A 23,789-nucleotide genomic window follows, 5' to 3' on the forward strand; every position below is an offset into this window, starting at 1 on the left:
CCAAGGTGAACATCTATAATCTACAAACGGAATACCTTTCAGAATTTTGGGTTTGGGGACACTCATAGTTTTGGTTTGTTAAATCTATACAAATATTCCCTTCCAAAAACAAAAAGAAAAGAAAATAAAGCAAAGGAAGCCGTGCTGGTCTAAGGCATTTCAAATACAGGTGAGCTTTTCAGACTGTACTAACTACAGCTCACAACCATCCAAAACTCCTTCCAGGGAATCTGATATCCTCTTCTGGCCTCTGTAGGCACAGCACACATGGTACACTAACATACATGTAGGCAAAACACCTGCACACATTGAAAATAAATCTTTAAAAGATGTTTAAGAAATTGTTTTCCAGGGCTGGAGAGATGGCTTTGTATTCACTAGCACCTAGAAGATTATTCAACAGAATCTCAGACAGCCCCAACCACACCTAGTAGAGGAAGAAATGAGTAGAAAAGGTAAGAACAATGCAACACCACAAAGAGCAACACAACACCAGTAAAGCCTAAAAACCCTACAATACAACAGCAAGACCTGAACAATCAAATATGAATAAAGCAGAAGAAAATTACCTAAAAAATAACTTCAAGAGAGTGTTTGAAACTCTTAAAGAGGAAATGAGAAATTCCCTTAAAGAAATAGAGGAAAAGAAAAACAAAAAATTGGAAGACATCAGCAAATCACTTAAAGAAAACCAAGAAAAAGAAATCAAACATATGAAAGAAACTATTCAGGACTTGAAAACTGAAATAGAGGCAACAAAGAAAACAAAAACCGAGGGAATTATAGAAACATAAATCATGAGAAAACAACCAGGAACCACAAACACAAACATGAACAGCAGAATACAAGAGATAGAAGAGAGAATCTCAAGCACTGAAGATACAATAGAGGAAATAGACTCATCAGTTAAAGAAAACATTAAATCTAACAAGAGCTTAATCCAAAATATCCAGGAAATATGGAACACCATGAAAAGGCCAAATCTAAGAATAATAGGTATAGAAGAAGTTCAACTCAAAGGCACAGAAAATATATTTAACAAAATCATAGAACACTTTCCCAACCTAAGGAAAGATATGCCTTTGAAGATACAAGAAGCCTACAGAACACCAAATAGACTAGATCCAAATAAAATATCCTCTTGTCACATAATAATCAAAACACAAAACATACAGAGTAAAGGAAGAATATTAAAAGCTGCAAAGGAAAAAGATCAACTAACATATAAAGGTAGACATATCAGAATTACACCTGACTTCTCATTGGAGACAATGAAAGCCAGAAGGTCATGGTCAAGCGTTATGCAGATATTAAAGAGACCATGGATGCCAGCCTAGACTACTATACCCAGCAAAACTGTCGATCACCATAGAAGGACAGAACAAGATATTCCATGACAAAACTAGATTTCACCAATACCTAGCCACAAACCCAGGCCTACACAAAATACTAGAAGGAAAACTCCAACCCAAGGAAGATGGCTACACCAACAAAAACACAGACAATTGATGGTCTCACAGCAGCAAATCCTGAAGAAGGGGAAAAGGCACAAATTAACATCACCAACGATGAAAACTAAATTAACAGGAGATAGCGATCACTGGTCATTAATATCCCTTAATGTAAATGGACTCAACTCACCTATAAAAAGGCACATGCTAACAGACTGGATACGAAAACAGAATCCATCCTTTTTCTGAATACAAAAAACACATCTCAACCTCAAAGACAGACACCATCTCAGAGTAAAGGGTTAGGAAAAAAATATACCAATCAAATGAACCTAAGACACAAGCGGGTGTAGTTATCCTAATATCTAACAAAATAGACTGAGCTAAAATCAGTCAAAAGAGACAAAGAAGGTCATTTCATATTAGTCACAGGAAAAATCCATCAAGAGGAAATTTCAATACTGAGCATCTATACAAGGGCACCCTCATATGTCAAAGAAATACTTCTAAAGCTTAAATCACACATTAAACCCCACACACTAATAGTGGGAGACTTCAATACTCCACTAGACAGGTCAATCAGACAAAAAATGAACAGAGAAATAAGGGAGCTAACAGATGTTATGACTCAAATGGACTTAACAGACATCTATAGAACATTCCATCCAAACAGAAAAGAATATACCTTCTTCTCAGCACCTCATGGAACCTTCTCAAAAATTGATCACATACTCGGTAACAAAACAAACCTCAACAAATACAAAAAAATGGAATAACCCAATGTACCTCATCAAATCACCAAGGTCTAAAGCTGGAAGTCAACAGCAATACTAATTGCAAAAAACCCACAAGCACATGGAAATTAAACAACACTCACCTGAATCATCAACGGGTCAAGAAGAAATAAAGGGAGAAATTAAAGACTTCCTAAAATTCAATGAAAATGACCACACAACATACCCAAATGTATGGGACACAATGAAAGCAGTGTTAAGAGGAAAGTTCATAGCACTAAATGCCTACATAAGGAAGCTGGAAAAATCCCACACTAGTGAATTAACAGAACATTTGAAAATTTTAGAACAAAAAGAAGCAAAGGCACCTAAGAGAACTAGACAGCAGGAAATAAAGTGAGAACTGAAATCAACAAAACAGAAACAAAGAAAATACAGAGAATCAATGAGACAAAGAGTTGGTTCTTCGAGAAAATCAACAAAATAGAAAACCTTTATCCAAACTAACCAAAAGGCAGACACAGAATATCCAAATTAACAAAATGAGAAATGAAAATGGGGACATAATAACAGACATGGAGGAAATACAAAGAATCATCAGGTCATATTTCGAAAACCTGTACTCCACAAAATTGGAAAACTTAAAGAAAATAGACAACTTTGTGAATAAATATCACTTACCAAAATTAAATCAAGACCAGATTAGCAAATTAAACAGATCTATAAGTACTGAAGAAATAGAAACCGTCATCAAAAGTCTCCCAACCAAAAAAAAAAAAAAAAAAGGACTGTATGGTTTTCAGCTCAGAAGGCTACAAGACTTTCAAAGAAGAACTAATACCAATACTCCTCAAATTATTCCACACAATAGAAACAAAAGGAACATTGCCAAACTCTTTTTATGAGGCTATAGTTACCTTGATACCCAAACCACAGAAAGACATTACTAAGAAAGAGAATTACAGACTAATCTCACTCATGAACATTGATGCAAAAATACTAAATAAAATACTGGCAAATTGACTCCAAGAACACATCAGAACCATCATCCACCATGATTAAGTAGGCTTCATACCACAGATACAGGGATGGTTCAACAAACGAAAATCTGTAAACGTAATCCACCATATAAACAAACTGAAAAATAAAAACCACATGATCATCTCATTAGACGCCAAAAAAAGCTTTTGACAGAATACAACATCCCTTCATGATAAAGCAGGGATACAAGGAACATACCTAAACATAATAAAGGCAATATACAGCAAGCCAACAGCCAACATCAAACTAAATGGAGAGAAACTCCAAGCGATTCCACTGAAACCAGGAACAAGACAAGGTTGCCCACTCTCTCTATATCTATTCAATATAGTTCTTGAGGTCCTAGCTAGAGCAATAAGACACCAAAGGGAGATCAAGGGGATACAAATCAGAAAATAAGTCAAACTGTTTGCTGATGATATAGTGGTTTACATAAGCAATCCCAAAAATTCTACCAAGGAACTTCTACAACTCTTTCAGTAATGTAGTAGGACACAAGAGTAACTCAAAAAAATCAGTAGCCCTCCTGTATACAAATAATAAAAGGTCTGAGGAAGAAATCAAAGAATCAACAACCTTCACAATAGCCACAAATAGCATAAAATATCTCAGAGTAACTCTAATCAAACAAGTGGGAGACTTGTATGACAAGAACTTTAAATCTTTGGAGAAATAAATTGAAGAAGACACCAGAAAGTGGAAAAATTTCCCATGCTCTTGGGTAGGCAATATTAACATAGTAAAAATGGTGATCTTACCAAAAGCAATCTACAGATTCAACGCAATGCCCATCAAAATCCCAGCAAAATTCTTCAAAGACCTCAAAAGAATGGTACTCAACTTCATATGGAAAAGCATAAAACCCAGGATAGCCAAAACAAACCTGTGCAATAAAAGAACTTCTGGATGCATCATAATCCCTGACTTCAACTCTACTACAGAGCTACAGTACTGAAAACGGCCTGATACTGGCATAAGAACAGACAGGAGGACCAATGGAACTGAATAGAAGATCCAGATATCAATCCACACATCTTCGAACACCTGATTTTCGACAAAGAAGGAAAAATATCAAATGGAAAAAAGAAAGCATATTTAACAAGTGGTGCTGCCATAACTGGATATCAACATGTAGGAGAATGAAAATAGACCCATATCTATCACCATGCACAAAACTCAAGTCCAAATGGATCAAAGACCTCAACATAAAGCCAGCCACACTGAACCTTATAGAAGAGAAAGTGGGAAATACACTTGAATGCATTGGCACTGGAGACCACTTCCTAAATATAACCCAGTTGCACAGACACTGAGGTAAACAATTAATAAATGGGACCTCCTGAAACTGAAAACTTCTGTAAAGCAAAGGACATGGTCAACAAAACAAAACGACAGCCTACAGAATGGGAAAAGATCTTCACTAACCTCACATCAGACAGAGGTCTGATCTTCAAAATATACAAAGAACTCAAGAGATTTGTCACCAAAAGAACACATAATCCAATAAAAAAAAATGGAGTACAGATCTAAACAGAGAACTCTCAACAGAGGAATCTAAAATGGCTGAAAGACACTTAAGGTAATGTTCAACATCCTTAGTCATCAGAGAAATGCCAATCAAAACAACTCTGAGATTCCATCTTACACCTGTCAGAATGGCCAAGATCAAAAACACTGATGACAACTTATGCTGGAGAGGTTGTGAGGAACACTTCTGCATTGCTGGTGGGAATGCAAGCTGGTACAGCTACTTTGGATATAAGTATGGCAATTTCTCAGAAAATTAGGAAACAACCTTCCTCAAGACCCAGCAATACTACTTTTGGGTATATATCCAAAGGATGCTCAATTGTGCCACAAGGACATATGCTCAACTATGCTCATAGCTTTGTTTGTCATAGCCAGAACCTGGAAACAACTGAAATGTCCCTCGACCAAAGAATGGATAAGGAAAATGTGGTACACACAGCAGAAAAAAAATAATGACATCTTGAATTTTGCAGGAAAATGGATGGAGCTGAAAAACATTATTTTGAGTGAGGTAACCCAGACACAGAAAGACAATTATCACATGTACTCACTCATAGGTGGTTTTGAAACATAAAGCAAAGAAAGCCAGCCTACAAACCACAATCCCAGAGAACTTAGACAACAATGTCAACATTAAGAGAGACTTACAAAGTTCTAATCTACATGGGAAGTAGAAAGTAGAAAAAGACAAGATCTCCTGAGTAAATTGGGAGCGTGGGGACCTTGGGAGAGGCAGGGAGGGGAGCAGAGAAAAACATAGAGTTCAATAAAAATCTATTAAAAAGCAGGGGAGAAAACAACATGTGAGTGGGCCTGGGGTAGTGAAAGCAGAAGGCAGGCTGGGAGAAAGGGACAGCACGAGGGGTGGGGGGCTGGCCTAGGGAGGGCAGTGGTGTGCGTGACAATGCCGCAGTCAAAGTGACAACTCACCTGCCAGTTTATGTATCTTATACACACGCATATGTGGAGACAGCCGCTTCACACAGCATTTCATGTTCCCATTGGTTCCGGAGTCTGAGAAGGGCTGGTGTCACCACTGTTAACGGCAAAATGGATACAAACCACAAAAGGCCTAATGCTGAGTCCACAGTTAAGTGCACACAGAACCCAACAACATCCTGAGCCAGCAGTTTCCTGATTCTGCAACAACACCATGGCTCCAGAAATGAGGCTTTAGATGCAAGCTCACAATCAGGCAGGCTTCCTAATCACAAAACAGCACCTCCCTTCCTCCCTGTACTCTGGTTCCTAAATTAAGGCTCAACAGGACCAGCAAGATGGCTCAGTGCATAAAGCTACTTTTTGTCAAGCCTGACAACCTAAGTCCTACGAGGTGGAAGGAGAGAACCAATTTCCGAAAGTTTATCCTCTGACCTCCCTGCATGCACTCTGGGATGCACATACGTGCTCATGTGTGCTCATGCACACAGGTACACACACACACACACACACACACACACACACACACACACACGCTCACAATAAGTAAATGTAATTTTTAAAGATAAATTTCAACCTAGAATCTCTTCAGATGTCCAAACAACACTGCAAGCTCCTTACTACATGTGCAGAAGATACTTGATTCACAGCCCCTCATTTCCAAGTTTATCCTTTCTATATGTTCTATGGAAGTGTGCCCTGTACATGTATTTCCTTAACCAGCTGGCATGATGCTAAACTCTTCTGGTAGAGGCCACTGGAAAGACACTGCATGAGAGGGGCTTGAACTTGCTGCCTCCAGGATGTTCCCTTGGTCTCAGCAGGCAAGGCTACTCAGGGTCCACTGCTGCATCAAGGCTGGCTTCTCTAACAAAGGCCCCTGTGATGACACAGCTTCCCCAAGAACACAAGCACAGTGCCTCTACTGAGTCACCTCCCATCAACAGCATTCTCTAAAATCTGAAGTGCAGCCACGGGCCTAGGACTGTCCTCACCAGCACACACACTCCGCACACCACACATCTGGAGATGGGAAGTATGCTAGAAACACAGTTGGCATTCTTTCAGCCCACATCTGTACATCCCTAACAAGTCCTTCAATTATTTAACAGCCAATAGTAAACCTCTCTACTGAGGGCAGAGTGGACCCTTGATCCACAACTGCCCCTTCCCATTTTCTTGTTGTAAACATTTGTGTAGGAAAGATGGGTGATAGAAGGCCCTCAAAGTCAAGGAAGAACCTGGGCAACACCAACCATGTACAGCCAAGGGTATGCTCTGCCACTGTTGGCAGTAGTCTTGGGTCAGCCTAGTAAATATTCTAAATATAAACTAATCTATTTTAGAAAGCTGTTGTTTCTGCTAGGCCAAATCTCTACTTTGAAATTTAGTCTACACTTTACAAGCACTCAAGTGGTTGCAATGAAGGGTGGGGGTTGAAGCAACGCCTGTTGAGAATGTGGAGAAAATGGCTCCTTCCACTTCTCAGGTGGGAATCTGCTAGTGTGGCTGCTTTGTAAGCAGTCCGACTACCCTCAAAACTGAACACGAGTGTGTCTCTGTTTTTAATCTTATTGTACTCACTAACGAATGCCTATGAGGCCAGTGGGTGTGCGATGGGCACCACAGTGGGTGTGCAATGGGCACCACAGTGGGTGTGGGTGTGTGCATAGGCACCACAGTGGGTGTGCAGTGGGCACAACACTGTGCGTGTGGAGGCCAGAGCAGCGGCTTCTCTCCTTCCACTTTCACATGGCTCTAGGAATCAAATCAGGTTTCCAGGCTTGTGCAGCAAATACCTTTACCTGCTGAGCCATCTTTTCAGAGTTCTGATTTTTGAGTGAAAACTCGGGTATTATCATTGTCACAAAGACAATTTTCTTTTGTTTACGTGAAAAAAGGTAGACTTACTCTGTTCATTTCTGTAAAAACCTCTGCCAAGACACCCAAGTTTGAGCATGCACAGTTCCATCCAAATGGTGTCTCATGGGAAAAGGGAGGTTAATTCAAGCTCTTAACTCCATTACAGAACTCTTTTGCCCCGAGACAGTCATCAACTCTTCAGTACAGTACACGGCGGCAATGTTTCATGGATACTACCCATGCATCATATAGAATACGGTCTTGAACTGGCCAGTGGCTCAGCACTTGCAACCAAGCCTAGCAACCAGAGTTCAGTTGCCAGGAAGCACAAGGCGGAAGGAAAGAAAGTGGCAATCACTGTCCTCTGCCTCCGCATGCACACCACTGATGTGGGAGTGTCATATCAATCTGTTGATTTCATTGGCTGAGCAATAAAGAAACTGCTGGCCCTGATAGGTTAAAAGATAGGTGGGCGGAATAAACAGAATAGAATTCTGGGTGGAAGAAGTGAGGTCAGACTCTGCTCTGCTCCCGGAGACTCAACAGCTCTGCTCTCTGGAGCAGAGACACCATGATGGACGGAGGCTAGAATCTTCCCGGTAAGCGCACCTTGGGGTGCTTACACACATCATTAGAAATGGGCTAGTCCAGGTGCGAGAATTAGCCTGTAAGGGTTAGAGTTCATGGGCCAAGCAGTTCTTAAATGAATACAGTTTGTGTGTTGTTATTTCGGGCATGAGCTAGCCAAGCGACCGGGGTATTGGGGACGCAGCCCCGCCGCTTCTTATTTCAACACATCACAGCACAGATACACACACAGTAATATTTCTTTTGTAAAACTCATATCCTCCATCATATTTCAACCCACACAAGTTCTACTAATTTCTCATGGAATAAGCATATTAGCAATGTGCTTATTGTTTATTACTATTGCTTATTATTATGTGCTTCTGTTGGGCCTGGGAGAACAAGCCTGCAATCCTAGCAGACAAACTTAATAAAACTATGCCAAAATTTGATGTGGGAGTCTTCTGTTTTGTGTTGATTTCATTGGTTAAATAAAGAAACTGCCCTGGCCCTTTAATAGGACAGAAAATTAGGTAGGTGGAGTAAACAGAACAGAATGCTGGGAGAAAGAAGCCGAGTCAGGCAGTCGCCATGATTCTCCTCTCCGAGACAGATGCAGGTAAGGATCTTTCCTGGTAAGCTACCACCTTGTGGTGCTACACAGATTAATAGAAATGGGCTAATCAATATGACAGTTAGCCAATAAGAGGCTGGAACTAATGGGCCTCTTATTGAATACAGTTTCCATGTAATTATTTTGGGTAAAGCTAGCCGGGAGCCAGGAGCTGGGAGGCAGGAAGCGGCCCACGGCTCCTCACTACAAAAATTAAGAGTGCATAAGTGATCTGGCTGACCCTAGGTCCAATCTCCAGTACTAGGACCCAAAGACATGACTTTCTTTGGTACTATACAATAAAATGCACCACCATGTGGAAGATGTGCCCAACTCAGTGAACCAATACTTATTTAGGTTGAAATATATATTTCAACCTAAACAACATACTGCAATAGATTGAATGCTGAAGCAGAAATAACCTAGCTGTTTGTATTACTTGATATTAAAGAATTACACAAATTAAGTCTGGAGTATAACTCTGTGGTAGCGGCCTTCCTTGCCTAGAACAAATCCAAAAACAAAGGGTGGGAGGAGGGCAAGTGAAAGGAGGGAAAGGAAAGAAGAGATTGAGAAAAAGTGTGGAAAACTTACAAATATGTAAAACACTACCACTCTTCTCACAAGGTCTGTTGTCCTGCTTTTCCTCTTTTAAAAATATGTTGTTTATATTAATATGTAATGTGTTTAAGGCTACAATTATAAGTGAATTAACAAGAAATTGTAACAAGATAAATATGAATATAACCTACAAAAAATGTAAAAGGAATCCTGAGTTCAAGTTGAAAATATCTGATTTAAGAACAGACTATGAATATAGGCTGCACAACTCTCTGACACTAACCTGACACCACCAACAGAGAGCCCGCCGCTGACCTCACTGCCACACTGCAGACAAAATGTAGGCACGCTAAACACTGTCGTGCAACATCACATTCTACATATATACAAGGTCTATCATGTTCAGATGGGGTACCGTCTTCAAAACATCTCAGAGGTATGGAAATATTCCAAAATCTAAAACACCTGTGGGCCCCAAGAATATCAGATAAGAGATGCCCAAGTTGCATCAAATCCTTGCAAACCAAGAATAAAAATGTGAAATTATTAATGGAGAGATCCATTTCCTAGGAAAATTAGATGAAAGTTGAGCATGAATATAATGCAAAATCAAAGCACCAATTTATGTAACATCAATAAAGACAAACGGAATGCATACATAAAATTTACTCTGTATGCCGGGTGGTGGTGGCACACGCTTTTAATCCCAGCACTCAGAAGGCAGAGGCCAGCCTGGTCTACAAGAGGTAGTTCCAGCACAGGCTCCAAAGTTACAGAGAAACCCTGTCTCAAAAATAAAAATACTAATTATAATAATAATATTACTCTGTATATCCTAGAAACATCCATGTGCCCACAAGTGTTTTGATAATGCATCCAATACCAACATATGACAGAGAAACAGTCAATAACTGGAAAACAGGTGTTTAAAATAGCAGCCACAACCAGCAGGAGGCAGGCATTCCAAGGTTCTGTCCAGGGGACCGGCCAAGATCCTCAGCTTTCCAGCAACATCCCAGGGCCGTCTGCTCAGGGTGTACCTATTCTATTTTAAACTTACATGTTTCCAAGAAACAACAGTGAGACTACACACTCGCAGCTTCAAAGAAGAAAATGGATCACGGGAATTAACCTGTGCTAATGCTGCCCAGCCAGCCTGAAGTTTTCCTCTGGCTAATTAACTGTGGGAAACCGGCAGCAAGAAGAGTAATGCCCACCAAACACCACCTATTACACGCTACAAAAAGACACTTGCATTAACTTATTTCATGCTTGACATCATCCTAAGGGCATAAACACCATCATCTCCATTTTTGGCATGGAGAGAGTTGAATCCAGAGGATAAACAAATGCCTACAGCAAGCCAGGACTCAAATTCAGCCTCTCAGGCTGAGCACCAACGCTTAGCCACTGCACAACAGCATGTGAGGTTTAAAATGTAGCACCCACCCTTAACCAAGTCCAGCGTTTACCTGGATACCCACTGCTGAAAGACAGTGCAGCCTCTGAACAATGTGCAGAGGCTCACCAATTGCCATTTGCTGTCTGAACTCTGAGGCACTAAAGCGCTGGTGCTATTAGAGATGACTAATGTGAAAGAAGCGTAAAGACAAAATCCAGAATGTAGGGCTACATTAATAAACAGTAATACATTTGTAATATAAATTAAAATATTTCACACATCATGGACCTCCTCTTCCTCCACTAACGTGGGTGAATCATTACACAGCAATGGAGCCAGACTTCTCTCAAGAGAATGCTTCAATTCAAGAGGAGAGCAAGACGGTTCTGCAGGCAGGGGCACACACACACACACACACACGAAAACCGGGGGTACCTCAATCAAAAGCATTATTGCTATAAGGCTGAAGGGGTGGCTCAGTGTTCCCCGGGCACTGGCTGCTGTTCTTCCAGAGGACCTGGGAGGGTCTGATTCCCAGCCCCCACATGCTGGCTCACAACAAAAGTACTCCAATTCCAGGGAATCCGGCGCCCTCTTTTGACCTCCTTGGGCATCAAGTACACACGTGGTAAACATGTATACATGCAGCAAGCAAACACTCGTACATATATATAAAACAAATTCTAAAAAATAAAAATAAAAAATCTTGATTGCTACCACAAAAGCTTGTTACATTGATGCATTTCACATTTTGTAACGTTGGTCAAACACAAAAAGCGTCTGTTTCAGAGTTTAACGAAGATTACAATTTTAAACACTGATCCAGCAATTCAAGGCAAAACTCCACGGTCACTCAAAATGAACGTGTAACTTCACGGTAGAATATGACTCAGGAGAAGCGGAACGGTAAACCTAGCAAACGGGGAGAAATCCGAGTGAACCAAGGCAAGGCCGAGTGCCTCTCTTAGCGAGGTCGGCTTACAGATCTCCAAGGACTTGGTTTTGACTTTTAAAATCTGTGCCTTCCACAAACCATTTCTTTTTTGGTCAACTAGACCGAAAACATTCCAAAGCACAATTACAAAAATAACTTCCTATCTCAGGAGAGCTGTGAGGATAACTCGGAGGCTGGCCAAGTGAGCGCAAGCGCTGGCCACTCGTCCCCGCCGACTACGAACTGCCCGGCACCGCATGGGCGCCGTTCCCATTCCCGACACCTGGAGGGAGGGCTCGCCACCGAGAACCCGCCATGCCAGCCAGCGGGGTGGCCGCCGTTACCTCACACAGCGAGCGAGCCCAGCAGCGAGGTACCGCAGACGAGCCTTTACCCTGTCAACGTCCACCCAGGATACCCGGGGCGGTGTTGGAACTGCCTTCCGCGGCGCTAAACTGTCAACCAAGAGCCAATCAAAGCGTCCCGGGGCGCGGCCGGGCGGAGGTCGGGGGAGTGGCGGGCAGCGGAGCGCGGCGGGCAGAGCACCGGGCGGCGGCGGCCGCGGCTCGCTCGACAGACAGCCGGCCGGCCGCCTCGCAGCGCGCCTCGCCCCCGCCCGCCAGGTGAGCGGCGGCGCCGCCGGGAGCCGGGCCGGCGGGCGGGCTGGCGGGCGGGCGGGACGCGCGGACAGCGGGGACGCTCACCGGCTCGGCGTGGGCGCTGGCGGGGACTGCGCTCGGCCTGCGCCCGCGGCTCCCGGGCCGCACGGAGGAGGGTCCCTCGCCGCCCGCCGCCCGGTGTTTTCATACAAACCCCGGTGGCAGGAGAGGCGGTGGCGGCGAAGACGGCTGCGGAACCTGCCCGCATCCCGGGGCAACGTCAGCGCGGCGCCCCGCCCAACTCACGCCTCGGAGAGCCGGCTCGCGGGCGCCCGCAAGGCGCGTGCGCGCGAGGGAGGGGCGGCCCCCCCCCCACTACACACACCCGGGGAGGGGCCGGACGCCAGAGGAGAACCGGTACGGGCGCGTGCCCGCGGGCGGGGGCGGGGCGTGTGAGAAGGAGCCTGGCGCGTGCGCGCGGGGCGGGGCGAGGCTCTCGCCGGGGAGGAGTGGGAGCCAAGGCGGCGGGTGGGGCAGGGCGGGTCTGCGGGTCTGAGCTCTTGGCTGTGGGCGCTTGCGCCCTTGGCTGAATGCGGGCCCCTGACCCCAAGGAGACCCAGAACAGGCTGGGAAGGCTGTGCCGCCTGGCTTCTGCAAACACGAACTGCACCCCTGGTCAGACCCAGATAAAGGAGATATCTGAACAAGATGCCATGCCTTGCTGATTCGTCTCGAAAACATTGCTGCGGAGTGCTCGCTAAAGGCAAAATCCTAGAAACAAGATTGTGTTTTGTTTGCGTTTAAACGCTCCGAGATACATGGTTAATAAAGACATCATTTGCTTTTTTGAGGAGCACAGATCATGCTTGGTGTTTATGGTAGTTGGTAAAGGATATAAAATTATCACGGCAGAATAGGGGACTGAACTGAGCCCTTTCGGGATTTTATTTTGTTCTTATTGTTTTGCTTAAGCAAAATGTAGCAGGTTCCTGAAGGCGATCAAGGTGTGAAATTGCTTCATGCAGTTTGCCATGAGGGCTTTACTAAGAGGACAAGCGACTGCCATTTTATTAAATGTTACCATTTTCCCCGTGTGAGCACAAAATGATAGATTATAGAACTTAAAATATCAGTAAACCACACCCCAAACTTTCCCCATCTGAAAATATGATTATCTGTGAGTATTTATGACTTCAAAATGTTTAAATACTAGTATTCATAAGATAGTTAAAGAACATATTTCTAAATAAATCAACTTGCAATATTGAAAGACATAAATGTGTACATGTTAGAATTTGAATTTATCTTTAGCAAAGTACTGTTAATGGTCAGAACAAAGACTTAGAAAATTAGCCCATACAGCTGGGTAAATAGCATTTGGCTTTGCAATGATTGCAAACATAATTTGAAAATGAATGACATATGTTTGGCTATTGTAAGAACTTGAACCAGGATTTATCCCTAGTGCTCAAACTGATGTCTTGGAGCACATTCTCTTTGTAGAGATACCTTACTCAGCCTAGATATAGGGGAGAGGGCCTTGAAGTGAAGTGTCAGACTTTATTGACCCCCCCATGGGAAGACTTACCCTTTCTAAGGAGTGGAAGGTGGGGGTGATGGGGAAGGGTGGGGTGAGAAAAGGGAAGGTAGTGGGACCTGGGATAGCTATAGAAAATGAGAAGAGTGTGTTAAAACATTTCAATAAAAAAACACTTGAAACACACATACACGCCTCAACTCTACTGTGATCTTTTTTTTCTTCTTTTGGTTTTTTGAGACAGGGTTTCTCTGTAGCTTTGGAGGCTGTCCTGGAACTAGCTCTTGTAGACCTGAACTACTACGATCGTAAACACATGTAAACACAAGAGTTTAACACCGGGTTTGAGCACTCAGGAAGTGAGCAGGCTTCTTCTCCTAGCAGCACCAGCCTCAGCTGACTCCAAACCCTCACCCAGAGCACCAGGCAGGGGCAGGTCCTCCAGGTCTCTCCTTCACGGTGCTAGACACCATCTCTTCCTGGAGCAGCTCTTTGGAGACACATCTCAGTCGTTCATTCCTCAACTTCCCTTCTCCCCAGAGCCCTGCTTTCATCCTAACTGAACAATGAGCTAAATTTAAATAATTTTGAAACCTCACTCATTTTGTGGTTAATGTGCTTTCATATATAAATAACTGTATTATCTGTGAATTTTGTTCTGACTCTCTAAATGAATACATAAACCTCACGTGGAGAAAATCCTCTTCGTGTGGCGGTAAACTCTAAGGTGATATATAATTGAATATAAATAATCAGAGGGAGAGCTCGGTGGTAGAGCACATGCTTTGTGTGTCTGAGAGACCAAGTTCAATGCCAAGCACCATAAAAAATAAATGTTAAAAAAAATCAAATGTAGGTCAGAGTAAGTATATGATGATATTCACTTAACTGGAACTCCTCAGTCAACCTGTGTTGTGTGATTTTTTTTAACTCTTTGGCTCTTTAGGGGAGCCCACCACCTAGCTCCCAAATAAATCACACTCAGCAGACTTATTCTTCATTATGAATGACCTAAGCTTGGCTTGTTTCTGATCAGCTGGTCGTAAATTATCCTATCTATCTTTTACCTCTGGGCTTTTATCTTTCTCTATTTCTATATACCTTACTTTAATTTTTTCTCCGTGGCTTGCTGTGTAGCTGGGTGACTGGCCGCTGGTGTCCTCCTCTCCTCTCTGCTCCTCTTCCTCTCTTCCCAGAGTTCTCCTACTTATACTCCTTGCTCCTGCCTTGTTATTGGCTGTTCAGCTCTTTATTAGACCTATCAGGTGTTTTAGACAAGCAAAGTAACATAGCTTCACAGTTAAACAAATACAGCCTAAACAAAAGTAACACACCTTAAAGTAATTTTCCCCAACAAACCTGATCCCCCATAGGTATTCCGTAAAACTTTGCGTATTTCAGCTTTAGCGGTGGAGAGTGAAGATTGCTCTTGCTAATTTACCTCTCAGCCTTTAATAAAGTAGCTCACAAAATACAACAAACTTAACTGTGGAACTGTAGCTGGAAGATTGAGAACATGGCCTCACCAAGAGTCTGCAGTGTCAATGGGAAGGAGCATTGTGAAGGGAGAAAGGTTGGTCCTGACACTTCTGACCCGGCCGGTCCTCTGGAGTTGCAGGATCATTGCAGTTCTTCATCATATTCAACATCAACAATGTACTGAGTACCTGCGCAAGTCAGAGGGAATCATCTGGAGATCTTTGGGGAAATTAAGCAAATAATTATACAGGACAAAATATCTAACAATTGTCCTGGGTCTGTCTAAATGTTAGACTCCAAAGGATTTACTACAAATAGGCCATAAAACACAAATGCAAGATGAATAACTTGAGCTGAACCTAAAAGAAAGAAAGAAAGAAAGAAAGAAAGAAAGAAAGAAAGAAAGAAAGAAAGAAAGAAAGGAAGGAAGGAAGGAAGGAAGGGGAAAGGAAAGGAAAGGAAAGGAAAGGAAAGGAAAGGAAAGAAAAAGAAAAAAAAAGAAAGAAAACGGCCAAGCTGGGAAGTGGGAGGAACAACCCTTGCATGGCACACAGTTGCAGAAGTTTGTACTGTGGCAAATGGCTTCCATTTGGTAGCTGCAAATGACATGGTATATGGGGTCACACCTATCAACTACCACACCTTTATTCTCTTCATTTGTAGAATGGAATCTGAATGTCCCTGACAACTAAAATCTGGCAGGTTATAGCTACTGCTTCGGTAATGCTGGGAATAGAGTTTCCTTCAATTCTTGTGGTTGTTTTGAGACGGGGTCTCACTGTGTATCCCTGGCTGACTGAGAACTCACTTCATAGACCAGGCTGTCCTTGAGCTAACAGAGATAAGCCTTCCACCTCCTGATCACTGGGATTAAATGTGTGGTACCAAGCCCATCTTTCTTTCCAGTCTTAACAATATAGCATTTGTAATGATTGATCTGTCTCTTTCAGAGACAAGCCACAGATGACCTTGAATTTCCAATCCCCCCCCATCTCTGATTGCTAGGACTATAAGTGTAGGTTGCCATTCTTGTGAGATGCTGGTCATCAAACCCAGATTTTCATGGATACAAGGTAAATACATTACCACATTATTAACAAATTTAGACAAAACCCACTTTCAGGAACACACCCATCTTCTCAGAATTAGACCACATCGTGATTTTTCTCATCACAATGGGATCGGTATTTCAGGACAATAATTTCTCGCTGTATCAGTCAGCCAGACCTTGGGCGGGGGAACAGCTCTAACTCACTGGTGGGCAAATACTTCACTGCGGTGTAGTGCTGGTGAAATTCCTATGTCTTCAGGAACTTTCCGGAAATCGACTTGGTAGGGTGCTAGAGAAAGATGTTCATCACTGGAGATCCTTCCCTGGATGACAGTGGACTTCACAGACAAGTGTGGCAGGAGCCGCCTGTGTAGATAGATTAGGGGTATCAGCTGCTGTCAGACTGCCGTCTCACCATGAGCACTCACCAAAGTGCCTTAGTATCAGTGAATCTGCATTGGTGAGTTCATACAAACCTTCCATCTTGGCCACAGTAGCTGTAAACATTGCAGCTCAGATGCAAAGGGATCCTGGCAGTCAGGAGCCAAGGAACACCACTAGACACCCAAGTGTAGCCTCCAGGGAAAGGTTTCCCCAATATAAGTGTAACTCTGCTCCAGCAGGGGACAGTTTCCCCAGAGAAGCTGTTGCAGGTAAGCTCAGGTCCCCCAGAGTGTATCAACTCTGCTCGGCTAGGGGAAGGTTTCCCCAGTTAAAGTGCTGGTTCTGCTCTGCCCTGCTCCTGCTGGGGGGGGGGGGGGGGGGGGGGTCCTGTGTCGGGGGGGGGGGGAGGGGGCGGGGGGGGATAGGCCATTGTTTTATTAGTTGTTTGCATCGCTCTTACTTGCTGATGGGGGGGGGGGGGGGGGGGGGAGTTGTGACTTCTCTGGTCTGCTCCATTCCAGAGGAAAGAAGGTCTCACCCAAACCTCTTTCAAGAGATTAGGGAGGGAAAAATCCAGGAGAGTGGCTGCCTCTGCCAGGGTAGAAAAGGGCTTATATTGGGCTTCTTAGGGCAGGGTTTTTCCAGAGTGAAGATTTTCAGGCTGGGGATTGGTTAGATTTCAATCCCTGAGCTTGGACAAGCTCAGAGATGGGCTGGATTTCATGCTCAGGGATTGGTTGGGTTTCCTGCTAAGGGATTGGTTGGTTTTCATGCTGAGTTGGTCACGGGCAGAGTGTATTTCTTTGGTTCTGGTTTCAGTGCCAAAGCGTGGATTTTGGCTCTGGTTTCAGGGTGAGGGTGTGTTTCTTTGGCTGGCCCTTTTACCCCACAGCCCTATTTTGTGTGGATAGGTTCGTTGGAACTCATACGGTGATGGCTGGGCAAAGAGACTGATGATCTATCTCTGGATGCTCAAGCTGGCCATTACCTGCCTGCACTGCAGTCCACGTCCATTGATGAGTTTCACATGAAATACGACGATAAGTGCCCATTCGAGAGGAACCCGTCCATCCACATACCGCTCCCCCTAACTCTTTGTCACCAGACTGTTTGTCTTGTTCTCTCCATTCCTCTGACCCCCCAGGCCAAACAATGAGTGTAACAATGAGTGAAGTGGCATTGAGCCATCCTCCCGGTCAGCTCTAACACTGGACACACACAAACAATTGTTAACTGTTCTTTCTACTGGACAGCAGCCCATGTCCCTTGGGGCTGCTGTCCAGAAGTGCTGCCATCTACTTGTGAATGGCACAACTTATTATACCTGCTTGTAAACCAGCTAAATGTATCTCTTTCTCAGACAGTGTTCTTAGACATACTGTCTCTAAAACACCTAGGTATTGTCTGTTTCCAGTCTTCCTACTGTTAAAATCTGCTCTTTCTGTGTTGCAAGGAGAGGGCTGCTTGTTCTTCCAGGCCGCCCGGCTAGCTCAGCCCCAAAATAACCACATAGAAACTATATTAATTAAAACACTGCTAGGTGCATTAGCTCTAACTTCTTATTGGCTAACTCTTACCTCTTAGTTTAACCCATTTCTATTAATCTGTGTATCGCCATGTGGCAGTGGCTTACCGGCTAAGTTTTGGCAGCATGTCTTCCTCTGGTGGGGGATCCATGGTGTCTCCGACTCTGCTTTCTTCCTCCCGGAATTCAGTTCTGTCTTCTCCACTTACCTAAGTTCTGCCCTATCAGGCCGAGACAGTTTCTTTATTAATTAACCAATCCAAGCGACACACAGAGGGGACCCCCACATCATTTCCAAACAACTCTAGACTTGGTATTCCTAGGATTCTTGCAGGCCTACAGCAAGCTCAACTAGACTTAAATTCTGCAACTCTGATGGAATACTTCCACAACCCCCTTTTATGTTGTCTGGAGTTCAGAATGACTCATTTACACACAGGCTGTTTACAAGAAATGCATTGAAGAAAGTGTGAAGTCACAATAAAAAAATGTATCTTGCTGTTTCTTTTGTTTCTTGCTACAGAGTTCCTAAAACTTTTTCAGTCTTTTAAATGCTATGTCTTTTTGTATGCCAATGAGATGGTGGGTGGGTGGGTGGGGGCTCCTGGATACCCTCCAAAGGAAGCCTGGTTTGGGGGGGGGGCACCAACCCGACAATGAAAGGGTTGGAACTTTTCCACCTTCCCACACAGAGCTTTGGAACCCAGTGAAACTGAAGGAAGAGCTAGTCATCAGTGACCAAAGTAAGGGCACAAAACCCCAATAGGATAAGGGTCAAAGGGTTACCAACTGCTGAACACAGGGGAGTGTACAATACTGTAACCAAAAGAGCAGAGACTTGCACTTTGCTCCCACGTTGTCTCTTCCATGGAGCCACCATCCCTGGGTTCTCATAACAATGAGCTTTATAGTTTGGATCCGGAATGCCTTACAGAGGCTCGTAAGTTGGAGTCTGTGTCCCCATTCGGTGGCACTATTGGGAGACGGATGAAACATCGGGAGGCGGGCCTTGTTGGAGAAAGATATTCTCCTTAATGAATCTATCAGGACTCTGTTCCTGTCTTGATAATTTATAGTTTTCCTGAACTCGACCATCTCTGGACTGGTCTTGTGAGACAGATTAGCTATCTGTCCCTAGCTCTGCTGAGAGCAGCCAGATCCCAGAAGTCCAGCTATTTACTGACAATAGTGACAAGCTACAGGCATTCCTTTGAGCAGTGATGAGCTCGTTGCTTGCCACATTTTTCTCCATGATGAGTCAGCATTCTTGGAAGCCAGATGGACAGATTTTAAATAATGTCGTAGTCATGAGGCTACGGTGAAACTGGACCCAACAATTAGACTCAGTGACCAGTTCTTCCTATGATAAGGTACACGCCCAGTTTTTTCAAAGATAATATATGATAGGATAAAAGGGTAGATTATTGGATCAACTCTTAAAATAAAAGATTAAGAAATGATAGGATAAGAAGGTAGATTATTGGGCTGGAGAGATGGCTCAGAGGTTAAGAGCATTGCCTGCTCTTTCAAAGGTCCTGAGTTCAATTCCCAGCAACCACATGGTGGCTCACAACCATCTGTAATGAGGTCTGGTGCCCTCTTCTGGCCTGCAGGCACACACAGACAGAAAATATTGTATACATAATAAATAAATAAATAAATATTTTTTTTAAAAAAAGAAGGTAGATTATTGAATCAACTCTTAAAAGACAAAGAGAGTGTATAGATGTGATAAGATAAAAAGTAGATTATTAAATCTACTTTTAACAGGAAACCACTAGTTTTAAGTGTTTTATATTGGATTAGACTCGTATATTGTATACAAATTTTGTATATTGAAACAAATTTGAGATAAATTTTGTTAGAATATACTGTACATATATTGCTACTCTTGTTCAAGGTGTTGTACCTATATAACTCATTAAAAATGTAATACAAATTTCTAGGGCTTGAAAATTATTATTACCAACTGGATAATAAGGAAATACAGGTTATTAGTTAATCACCTGTTTCAACCAAACTTGTAGTCACTTTAGGTATGTTTTTAAGGTCAAACAAAGATGATATTTTTAGACAGACAAGTCATCTTCAAACACTTCAGAGATCTACAGAATATGACATTTAAGATGTTTTAATAGCATAGGTTCTTTTTTTATGACAATAAGACACATCTGCTCCTGGGAGTACCAATCTACTTCAGAGAAGATGTTGGGCATCAAAGAAACTCCACATAGAGTTTATTTTCTTTCTGCAAAAATAAGGCACTGGGCAAAATAATGCCCTTTCCTCGACTGCTGACAGTGTGCTGTCCTAATTGGACAAGCAGGTCACCAAAGAGAGTGACTGCCAAACATTGTCAAGACAAGGAGGGAGATCCCTTCAGAATACCCTGCTACACAGAAAAGTCTGTCGGATATGCTGGCCTGTAGGCCAAAGATGGATGCCCAATGTTGCAGAGGAACCGTGGGTGACTGTCCAGGCAGCCAGCTGTTTCTGTCATTTCTCACAGTTTTGGAGTCACTTGCTCACACTTCCTTCTTACTCGGTTAATATTATTTCCCTCTTGGATCTCTGAGGGAGTTGAAGACTAGATAGCTATAGTTACATTTTTCCTCGTTTACCAGATACAGAAAAGAGACTCACTGAAGACGTGTAAAGTGTATAAGGTTAAAAGACATCAAAAGATAGTGTTGGGTGGTATTGCAAGTTCGAATAGAAAATCAATTAGGTACAAGACTTTGGACTCACCAAAATAAGATGGATAGTGGAGTGTTTTCTCTGAATTTGTCAAGTGCAGATGGACTAGACATTGTTGATTACTTATTGCCTGTACATATTGTATATAGTTATTGTACTTATTGTATATAGTTTTTCTTATATTAATTATTGCCTTCTTTTTTTAGAGAAAAAGGGAAAATATAGTGATATTTTATTTGTAGTTTAATAAATAAATGAAGATCAGAGGGCAAAGCTAAGCCACTAGAGTCAGGGAGTGGTGGCACACACCTTTAATCCCAGGACTCAGGAAACAGAGGCAGGTGGATCTCTGTAAATTCAAGGCCATCCTGGGCTACACAAAATCAATCCAGAAACAGATCCAGGTGGTGGTGGCTCACACCTTTAATCCCAGTGTTTGGGAGTCACACACCTTTAATCCCAGTACTAGGGAGGTGGAGATAGGAGTGATATGGCTTGGTGGAGAGAAAAATATAAAGGGGAAGAGATGGGAATTCACTGGAGTGTGGAGTCTGAGGTTTGGGGGAGACATGGTACTAGGCAGTCTGAGGATCACCCCTTTGATCTGAGCATTGATAGAGGTAAAAGGTCTCCCTAGTGGCTGACTGCTCTGCCTCTCTGATCTTCAGCTTTAATCTCTATATCTGTCTCTGGGCTGTGATTATCTGTGCTACACATATAAGACAATTACCATCTTGTACAGAACAACACGTGTTGTTTGGTAGGCAATGCCAACATCAGCTGTTGCGTTAAAACGGAAGGCAATGGGTCACCTTCTAAGGAGTGAAAAAACAATTAGCACAGCTAGGAGGTAAGAAAAGTGAAGAGAACTTCAGTACTCAAAGTGAGTAAGAAGAGCCATGGGGTCATTTTCAAAGCAGCGTCTCTCCTCAAACAGAGAAAGCGACTGGATTGAACTGGAGAAATTATGTGCATAACACACACACTTATAACAGACCTGTCAGTCAGTGTAGAGAGTGCGTATTCTTGGAGATATGAGGTTCAAGAACTGTGCAAAAACAGTGACTGGTGTCCACACACACACACACACACACACACACACACACACACACACTGTGCCTTTTACCTCACAGGAATATACTCATGTTACCCCAAATAACATGTTAGGTGGTTGTTTTGGATTTTCTCTGTGTATTCATGGCTGTTCTGGAAATTGCTCTGTAGCTCAAGCTGACCTCAACTTCAGAAATTCGCTGGCCTCTGCCTCCTGAGTGCTGGGATTAAAGGCATGCACCACCACTGCCTGGTTCATCACCTTTTTATGAGAACAGAACAAAAAAATCATAAACTGAAGGACATTCTTTTTTAAAATATCCACTGGTTGGGGTCTGGAAAGATGACTCAGAGGCTAAGAGCACTAGCTGCTCATGGAAAGAGGACCTGAGTCCTGTTCCAGCATCCACAAGCCAGCCCACTGGGGGCAGCTACTCCATTTCTAGGTGGACTCTGATGCCCTCTTCTGGCCCACACTGGTACTGTACACATGTGATGTACTTAAAGACAGGCAGAACACCAGTATACTTAAAATAAAAATACTTTAAATTTTTTAAAAAAGCAACTGGGTATCTTTGGCTGGTTCAAATCAGTTTTAACTGGAACAAAGAACAACTTGTAAAGAAGTTAAAATTATGAATGAGCAGTGGTCTAGACACTTTCCCTTAAACGCCTAGTGGCCATTGATATAAAATAAAGACCTTACGTAACTTTCTACCCCTCCACATCTACACTGCAGCAGATACAACCTAAATTCTCAGCCTAGGAGCCTAAGAGCCCTTCACTGAAGCTAAATTGCAATTGGCCAAATGAATTTATAGGTGCTGGATTTTTAATCAGTAAGACATAGGCCTTGGCCAGAAACACAATTTTGAAATAATGCTAATGAAAAGAAAATAGGTCACAGAAGAGATGACGCTGATGAAAAAGCTCAGAGCTTGGGTAAGTGCCACATGCACACTCTGGGTCTCAGGAGGTGAGACAGCAGAAAACAGATTGTATTGTGTGGCATTTCCTTGATGCTTTGTGTCTGAGTCATCGAAGAGCAGGGTTTGGAGGACACCTCTGAAAGATACAAGCACCCCCAAAGAGGGAACAGACCAGAGACACATCGTTTCAGTAGAGTAGTAAGTGGGTACATTTTCAAGGCAGAAGAAATAGACCAAAACCAACAGAGTTCTGTAATCCATCCAGAACTGCTGTGCAGAGAATAGGGCCTGTTATGACAAAGACTCGTTTTCCCAGCACAAGATTTTCCCTTGATGCTTTCACCTGCCATGTGTAGTTCTAGACACAATTTTGATGTGTGCTATGTCTCATTAACACTGTGAGTCTTCATCCATGGTTGTGTGTTTTAGTGATGAAACAAGCCAAGGTGACCATGGTTGGGAACATATTTTAGAGTACCCTAACTAACTCTCGTGTTCCAATGAGGTAGCAACCATGAAGTTCTTAGGGGAACAGAACAAAGACTACAAATGAAGACACTTTCCAAACGCACTAATGGAAACATTAGGCAGATGGTTAGAAGAAGTGGGGAACCTCTCATGTGGGCTTCGCGTGCTGTCTGACAACACCCGTAGCTTTGGAGCTGATGGAAGAGAGGGGTCTACTACCTAATGCCTTTCAAAAAGTTTCTCTGAGCTGTGCTTAGAGGTGCATGACTTAATCCCAGCACTTAGGGTGCCGGGGCAGGCAGATCTCTATGAATTCCAGGCCAGGGCAGGCAGAGCTACAAAGTGAGACAGAAGAAGAAGAAGAAGAAGAAGAAGAAGAAGAAGAAGAAGAAGAAGAAGAAGAAGAAGAAGAAGGGGAAGGGGAAGGGGAAG

The 23,789-nt window shown here is 43.1% G+C and overlaps 1 protein-coding gene across 8 annotated transcripts in view; it reads right to left on the reverse strand.

The window, feature by feature from the left end:
* The window catches only part of Agtpbp1 (ATP/GTP binding carboxypeptidase 1), a 109,244-nt gene extending 96,574 nt beyond the window's left edge, over window positions 1-12,670 (reverse strand). Inside the window, exon 1 of one of the 8 annotated variants that reach the window (XM_050144104.1) lies at window positions 12,449-12,670. Coding sequence is in view for 1 of the 8 variants with exons in the window: in XM_050144115.1 (XP_050000072.1) it covers window positions 12,344-12,502 (159 nt within the window). In the remaining 7 variants the exon portion in view is untranslated. Of the gene's footprint in view, window positions 1-5,686; window positions 5,706-11,979; window positions 12,085-12,339 lie in introns of those variants that run through there. The other 7 variants (XM_050144115.1, XM_050144103.1, XM_050144105.1 and 4 more) reach the window with 7 other exon arrangements.
* Window positions 12,671-23,789: the final 11,119 nt, after the last annotated feature.

Source organism: Alexandromys fortis, unplaced genomic scaffold (assembly GCF_014885135.2).
Source record: "Alexandromys fortis isolate MF-2015 unplaced genomic scaffold, M_Fortis_MF-2015_v1.1 scaffold_1, whole genome shotgun sequence".
In the NCBI taxonomy this organism is placed as follows: Eukaryota; Metazoa; Chordata; class Mammalia; order Rodentia; family Cricetidae; genus Alexandromys; species Alexandromys fortis.